The 7,794-nt window shown below is 57.7% G+C and overlaps 1 protein-coding gene across 1 annotated transcript; it reads right to left on the reverse strand.

Annotated features, from left to right (window-relative positions):
• Positions 1-1,327: 1,327 nt before the first annotated feature.
• DLX3 (distal-less homeobox 3) lies at positions 1,328-6,887 on the reverse strand. Its single transcript, XM_001918194.5, has 3 exons — positions 5,991-6,887; positions 4,733-4,923; positions 1,328-3,170 (listed from the first exon to the last, which is right to left on the reverse strand). Exons 1-3 carry the CDS (start codon positions 6,313-6,315, stop codon positions 2,823-2,825), a joined length of 864 nt encoding a protein of 287 aa, XP_001918229.2. The 5' UTR covers positions 6,316-6,887; the 3' UTR covers positions 1,328-2,822.
• Between the last annotated feature and the right edge of the window lie 907 nt (positions 6,888-7,794).

Here is a 7,794-nt window from a genome sequence, read left to right on the forward strand (position 1 = left end):
GTGGGAGCATGGAGGGCCCCACTGTTCTGGAGCCCCCCCCCCCCCCCCCCCCCGAGAACCCTTCGTCCATCTGTGTACCTGTGACTGCTGTCTAAGCAGGTCCTTCGGTGACTGAGACCCCCTCCTTCTGCCTTCTCATCCTTCTGCTTTGTGCCTCACCAGTGCGCCAGAGGACAACAGGGTGGGGATTATTGTCCCCATTTGACAGATGAGGAAACTGAGTGCCTGATGGGGAGGCTTCAGGATGAGCTGGGTCACCTCAGCTGCTGAGTGGTGTTGCTGATTCTCAATCTAAGACTTTTTCCAGTACAGGGAGCTGCCACTGGCCCCACGTGTGTGTGCATGCATGCACGTGTGCCTGCGTGTGATGTTGGGGTGATCTGAGCAATGTGTGTTTGCACACCTGTGTATTGGGGGCCTCTATCTCTTCGAGTGTTATGGCTTTGGCTTTATACATTTGTGTGATGCGAAGGTGTCTCAGGAGTGGGTTTGTGTCTATGCCTGTGCCTGTAGATGATGACACGTTTACCTCAAGCAGGAGTCCACGTACGTGCGATGATGGAGAGATGTCATCGTGTGTCTCGGTACACGTGTGTGTATAAGACAGGTGGCTTCCCAAGTGTGTGCATGCATTCGTGCTGTCTCCCATCTGCTCCAAGACGTGCTGCTCACACCCACCTCCATTCATTCTACCGCCTCCAGCTCTCCGTCTCCAAGGTCTTGGAGCTGGGCAGCTGGAAGAGGAGGATGGCAGCAATGCGGGCCCAAGCAGTCAGCGGCAGCAGCAAAAAGCCTCTGAGTCAGGGCCCGAGCCCCCCCCCCCCACCAGAAGGTAAACACAGAACCCCCTCATCTCCATCTTCCAGCCTAGATCCCAATGACCTGGGGTCCTTGCCAGCTGTGGGAGCAGTGGTGTTCCCCCGCCTGAGGCTCCACCCTCGCCCCAAGCTGGAAGGGATAGACAGGAGGGTGAGGGGCCAGGGAGTGCCTGGGTGTGGAGGCAGGGGGTTTACACACGTGTGCAAGCATGTCTTCGTGTGAGCCCAAGATCAAAGAGCAGCCCTGAGGTGACCCGGCGGCGGCGGCAGTGGTGGAGGCCAGCTGACTGGCAGGGAACGCCAAGCCGCCAAGCAGAGTGGAGTCAGGGAGGCCATGGCTGGGAGCCTCCCACCCACCCAGACCTGCCCAGGTTGGGGGCAGCCACCGGGTCAGGAGCGCCTGTCACCCTGGAGGCGCAGAGCTCCGTCCCCACCGAACACCTTCCCCAACTCCCAGGCCCTCCCCGAGAGCTGTCTGTCTCCAGCCTCCAGTTCAAAGAGCTCAGCGGTCATTTTCTTCTTTTTTATTAACTTTATATATAAAGATGGGTCCAGTAAGAAAGGAGAAATGAGAAGGCTGGGAGGGAGTGGGAGCTGGCTTCGTTCCTGTCCCTTAGGGTGGGACTCTTCGAGACCTACCATGTCTCTCCTCTCTGCTGAGCCTCCCACTAAACCCGAATCCAGCCAGAGCCCACATCCCTGTTTCTCTCGGCTTGCAACGCACAGGCAGGTACATCCAAGAGGAAAGGGCCACATAAATAGGAAACCACAGTAGGGAGGAGGCTGCTTCTCTGTTGCTCTTAAAAAAAATACATACTATATATATAGCTACAGTCTTCTACCTCTCCTTCGCTTCGATGCTTGACCACACGAGGGGTGGAGGAAAGTTAGCTCCAAGGGGACGTCTGGGACAAGGAGGGGCAGCGCCACCAGCCCTCCAGACACCCCCTCACCCCTAAAGGCACCGGGTTATAATCCTCCCCCTCTCCCCGTGCACCTCACCCGACATTCTCCATCTCAGCGGGAGCCATCTGTTTCCAAGGCCACCAGAAAGAGGGTGTTTTGGGGGTTGTCTTGCCTGGTATTTCTCCTGGGAGATTTGGGGGTTGGCGCCAAAACTATCAACTTACTGAAGGAGAGGAAGCGGTGGCGGGGCGGGGCACAGAGCAGAGACACCCGCGCAGGGGAGATGGTCCTATCTGTTAACAATGCCCTTTGTTTTCCTATTTTTTCAACAGCTTTTAAAACAAAAGTTGTGCAAAGTCCTGTACATGGAATAAGAAATGGGTCCTTAGGAAACATCAGAGACCCGCTCCTCCTCTCTGACCAGAGAGGCAGAAGAGATGGCTCCTTGAGTTCTTCCCTCTAAAGCCACAAATATTAAAAGATTCTCTCACTTGGGGGGGGGGTTCTTTGGTTTAACCCTCAAATCTTAAATGAGGGCTAGAAGTGCGGGGCAGGGGCTGGTTGAGGTCCTCACCCTGAGTCCCAGTCACGATGTCCAATGTCTTTTTGGCAGAGGGGATGCTCAGGACGGGGGGAGCCACAGGTAGCTCAGAGGAACCAGGCCTGGCAGGTCCCAGAATCCACAAAGCCTGGCGTCCCAGCCCGGGCTGGCCCCACAAACGCTCCACAGTCTGCCCAGTCCCCAAGTCTGGGGAACAAGTATGAAGGTTTCGAAGCTGGAAGATGATGGGCCCTTTAAAGCCAATCCAGGCTCCTGCAGCAGAAGGGGAACAGCTGTCCCAGCTGGAGTGGAGTGCCCCAACATCTGGAGGGGTACCCCCAGTGTCTAGGCAGGGGGAGGGAGGTTCAGGGGACATCCTTGGTCCATGCAAATTTCATCTGGAAGCTCTTAGGTCCTTGGAGGAAGGGGCAAAGGAAGGGGGAAGGGGCTGCTCTTTCCCCTGTGCTCCTCGATGATTCCTGAGTGTCGGCTAGGACGGAGGCGCCTTCTGCCTGGTCCCGGGGGTCCTTCGTGGGAGGTTCAGGCCAGGTGGGTGCTCAGTACACAGCCCCAGGGTTGGGCGGGGGCCCGGGGGAGGCATGGTGCAGGGTGGCCGGCTGAGGTGGCTGCTGCTGTAAGTGGGGTCCACTCAGGTTCTGTGCATGGTACCAGGAGTTGGTGGGGTCGTCCAGGTAGCTGGGCGAGGCACTGTATGGGAGCGGCGGGGCCAGCTGACTGCGCGCAGGGGCTGGAGTGGAGTGGGAGGAGGTGTCCCAGAGGGCGGGTGACGGTGGTGAGTTGCAGGCCATGGAGTCGCTGTTGTTGGGGCTATGCTCCAGGGGCACCTCCCCATTCTTGTAGAGCTTCTTGAATTTGGAGCGGCGGTTCTGGAACCAGATTTTCACCTGCGCCAGAGAAGAAAGGGGGAGCGAATTAGCCTCTCAACATGCTGGGTGAAAACCCCCACAGGGAACCCAGCTACAGAGGGCAAGGCCGGCGCCCAATGTCACACAACAAGTCCCAGACAAAACCCAGGCATCATGACTTCCAGGCCAGCATCTTTTTGCTATCTGGGATAGAACTGTGGCTAGGATCCTTCAACCACCTGGGTCCAAATTGCACTCTGCCACCTTGGGCGTTACTTAACCTCTCTGGTTCTTGCCTTTCTCATCTGCAAAATGGGGATGATGGCAGCACTATTACCTACCTCCTAAGGTCATTATGACACTCAAAGACTTTAAGACAGCCAAAGAACTTAGAACAGCCTGGTATGTAGTACGCACTCAATAAAAGGCAGCCCAGTGGGGGCTAGGCAGTTTATGGCATTTTGTTCACATTAGAAACCCATAAGCAGAGGCGCCCAGATACACAGAGACAAACACACACCCACATAAGCATCTCCATGCGGAGGAACGTACCCACTCACAGCCTCACACACACACGCTGAACTATAAAGATACATACATGCATGCACAGATACACCCAGATAAACACCCCACAAACATGAGCACCGGCATTCACACACACTAGGGTATGGAGGAGCCCTCCAGGGCTGGCTAATGGGGGTGACCTGGGGACTCAGGAACAGGTGAGCCATGATGCCCAAATTTCCCTTGGGGTATCTCCCCCTCCTCCTGCCACTCCCCATCCCATGACTGGTACAAACAATGAATCAGCTCCTCACCGGCTGACCCAGATTCCCGGCGGACCCGGCCCCACGCAGCCGCAACCCAGGCTTGCCTGTCAACACCTGTGGGGAGCCAGGCGTCCACCACTCCTCCCCTGAGCAGTGACAGGCTGCTGGGGACTTTAGGGACAGGCTGAGGGTGGGAGTGGGGCTCCCACCTCTGAGTCCCTATCCTCCTCTTGGCTGGGGGCAGAGGAAGGGGTGGAGCGTTTGAGTGCTGAGCAGGAATGTGGTGCTTTGATACAGGCACAAATTTGTGTACATGCACCCAAGAGCGTGCACAGTCACGTACATGTGCCCCTCCATCTATAAACACAGTGACCTTTGAAAGGTCGCACTCCTTATGTGAGCATTGCCACGTGTACACAGACCTATTAGCATGTGAACAAACACACATGTGTATACATGTGTGTATACACCTCTACACACACACACGCCTAGCCAGGGCTGGGGGGTGGGGGCGTATGACACGTTGTGGACTTCTACTAAGTGAGTGACCAGCACTGTTGGGGGTCAGTGGGAGTTGGGGACTCTGGGCCAGAGGGAGGAGGACACCTCTCCTTGTGACAGACATACACAGGGGCACGGGTTCACAAATATGCACGCCTGTACATGTGCTAATGCGGAGATTTCCAACAGAAAGGGAGACTTTGGGGTTCCCTGCCCACAGGCAAGGTTTTCAGGGACTTGTAGGGACTTTAAAAGGCCAGCCAGGCTCGGCTCAGCGGCGCCGGGAGAGCCCCGGGGTCCCGCGCGGCCCCCCCACCGCCCCACACTGACCTGCGTCTGCGTGAGGCCCAGCTGCGCGGCCAGCTCGGCGCGCTCGGGCAGCGCCAGGTACTGGGCCTTCTGGAAGCGGCGCTGCAGGGCGGCCAGCTGATAGCTGGAGTAAATCGTGCGCGGCTTTCGGACCTTCTTGGGCTTCCCGTTCACCATGCGCACCTCGGCTTCCGGCTCCTCCTTCACGGAAACTGCGGACAACACACCGGGCGGGGGACGGCTCAGCCTCGGCCTGTGGCTCTGCGCCCCCCAGGGCCCGGCGGGACGTCCCCCACCTCCAGCCCACCGACTCGCCCCTGGATTTCCCGGCTGTGCGCCCGCGGGAGGGAGCCGCGGCGACAGAGCCGGACCGGCGGCGCCCAAGACCCGGCGCTCCCGGCTCCCAGCTCCGCGCCCGGCCCCGGAGCGCGGTCCCCGGCGCCAGCAACCGCCCGGGCGGGGACGGCGGCGGCTCCGCTCACGACGCCTCCCGGGTCACCTCCCAGCCTCGCAGCTCCTCGCCCCCCGGCTGCTGGCCGCCCCCTTCTCACCCCCACCTTGCCCGCAGTCGCTTTTCTCGCTCTTTCCCGTCCGTTCTTCCTTCCCTTTTTTTTTTTTTTTTAACTTTTTATTTTAGAATAGTTTTACATTTTCAGAAAAGTTGCAAGGATAGTACAGACTCCTTCCTTCCTTCTTTCCTCTTTCCATCCTTCTTTCTTTCCGTCCGTTCCTCTGTTCCTTTCTTCTCTCCTTCCTCTCACTTTGTCCCTCCACATTTCTCTTTTGCTGCGTCTCCACTTTTCTCTTTCAGCTTCTTTACTTCTCAGTCGCTGCTTCCCTGTTTTCCCGTAATTCTGTGGGTCTCTCTCCATGTCGCCCTCACCATTTCCCCCCTCCCCAGCCCAGATCCAGAGGGTCCCTGGAGCTCCCAGTCCCCGCTGCCTACCCGAAAGCCCGGTGCAACCCGATGGAGGCCCCCTTGCTGAAGTGCCCGCGAAAGCACCTCGATTAGGAAGTTCCCTGACAGCCACAGCCCTCTCCTCCCTCGCCCGGTTCACCGCGATCCTCGCCCGAGACCACCGCGCCCCGAACGCGTGCAGTCTCAGGACTGGAAGGTCATCTGTCCCCTCTGGGGGTCATCTAGCCCACCTTCTCTAACTCCACACAGTACTTTTCTTACCCTTGACGCGCCCCTAGATTTCAGCTTCCGTTCCCTGCCTTTCTCTCCCTCGGGCATCTTCCAGCGTCTCCCACCCTTCCGCGACCCCGTGGTCCTCACCTGGGTCCTGGGCGGGCAGCGGCTGCTCCCGGTACGCTCCGTATTGCCGGTAGGAGGCTCCATAGGTATATTCCGACTTGGGCGAGTAAGCGCCCGTGCCTGCAAGCCCGTTGAGATTGAACTGGTGGTGGTAGGTGTAGGGGTTCACGGTCTGGCTGTAGGGCTGGCCCGAGTAGTAGTCGTGCTGAGGAGCGCTGTAGTAGCCCAGATCAGTGACCGAAGACTCGGGCAGGGTGGGCGAGTCCTTCGAGCCCGCATGGCAGCTAAGCGAGCTGGAGATATCGGTGAGGATGCTGCTGAGTTTGCGATCGAAGGAGCCACTCATCCTGGCGGGCGCCGGGCCACCCCGGGTTTGGCCTCGGCCGCAGAGCGGAGCGCAGAAGCCGGCAGAAGCGAGGGGGAGGCGGAGGAGACGAGGCGGGGGTGTGTGTCCGGATGGCGAGGGGAGGGCCCGGCAGAGCCTCGGGGGAGGGGAGGCCGAGGGGCGCTTAGACCATCGCCGGCCTTCAGGCAGTCGCTGCGCGCCTCTCGTCGCGTCCCAAGCCACAGTCAAATGCTGCCAGCTCCGCCCGGCCAGCCGGTTATAGACTCAATAGTAGAGTCGCCGAGGGAGGCTCCAACGCTCTGATTGGCTGCAAGTCTTGCCTTCGAGGCAAAACATGCTCTTTCGCTCTGTCGTTCTTTCTCTCCCTCTCTCTCTCTCCCCCCTCACTCTCCCCCATTCTTTGTTGTTACCCAAAACACACACACACACACACACACACACACACACCCCCTCATTCCTCCTCCTGTCGCTCCCTCCCCCAGCCCAGATAAAACCCCCAGTGTCTCCGAAGGAAGGAGATGGGGGAGGGTGGTTTTGCAGAGCCCTCAGGATCTGTCAGTCTGTCTGTCTCCCCGGCTGGGGGTGGGAGGTGGGCTTAGGTGCAATGGGAAAGGAGAGGAATTTGCCATTGGGTGTTTGTGGAGGGAGGTGGTCCAAGGTGGGATGTATGTGTGTGTGTGAGCCAGCGCTGTGCAAATGACAGGCAGACAAACGTGCCTAACGTGGGGAGGACCCAGGGCCCAGGAAAATGTTTTAATTTCTTTTAAAATCATAAGAAAAGAAATTTTGAAGAAAATATTTGAATATATGATAATATATTGTCTTTACCTCAATGCACTCATAAAATGTAATTTAAATTTTTTTTTTTTAATAGAGGAGGGGGCCCATCAGGCAGAAGTGCCTTGGGCTTATGAAAGTCATAACTGGGTCCAGGGAGAGTCCTGTTGGAGGGGGCTGTGGGGGGCAGATATGTGTGGATTTCCGGGCTTCTGGGGAGGGTAGGGTTGCACTGCCTGCGGGTGGTGATATTGGAGTTGTTTCTGTAACTATGTGTGTGCAGTTTCAGAGATGGCCCAGGCTTGCTGGACGGTGCAGGGGACCTGGGGTCCCCATGGGGTTGGATGGGATACAGCCTGGCTCTCTGACTGTGTGCTTCAGTAAGTTTGGGGCAGAGTCTGTGCTTTGGGGACAGCACTGGGGGATTGTGGGCGTTTTTAAAGATCAGGTATATGGGACAGGTGTGCTAGGGTGTGTGATGTGAGGATTTCCTGTGTTGCACAGTATACAGAGATGTACCTGAGTGCAGGAATGCATGTGTGAGAGTGCAGCAGTGTATGTGGGTGTGTAAGCAGTGTGAGTGGAGGGCCGTGGGATGGTGTGTCTGTGTGTGAATGGGTAGTTGTATGCAGATGTGTGTAAAACTCTCAGGACCTTCCCAATCTCCAGTAGCTGGGAACCATGATGCGCCATTGAACCCTG

Source organism: Equus caballus, chromosome 11 (assembly GCF_041296265.1).
Source record: "Equus caballus isolate H_3958 breed thoroughbred chromosome 11, TB-T2T, whole genome shotgun sequence".
Taxonomy (NCBI): domain Eukaryota; kingdom Metazoa; phylum Chordata; class Mammalia; order Perissodactyla; family Equidae; genus Equus; species Equus caballus.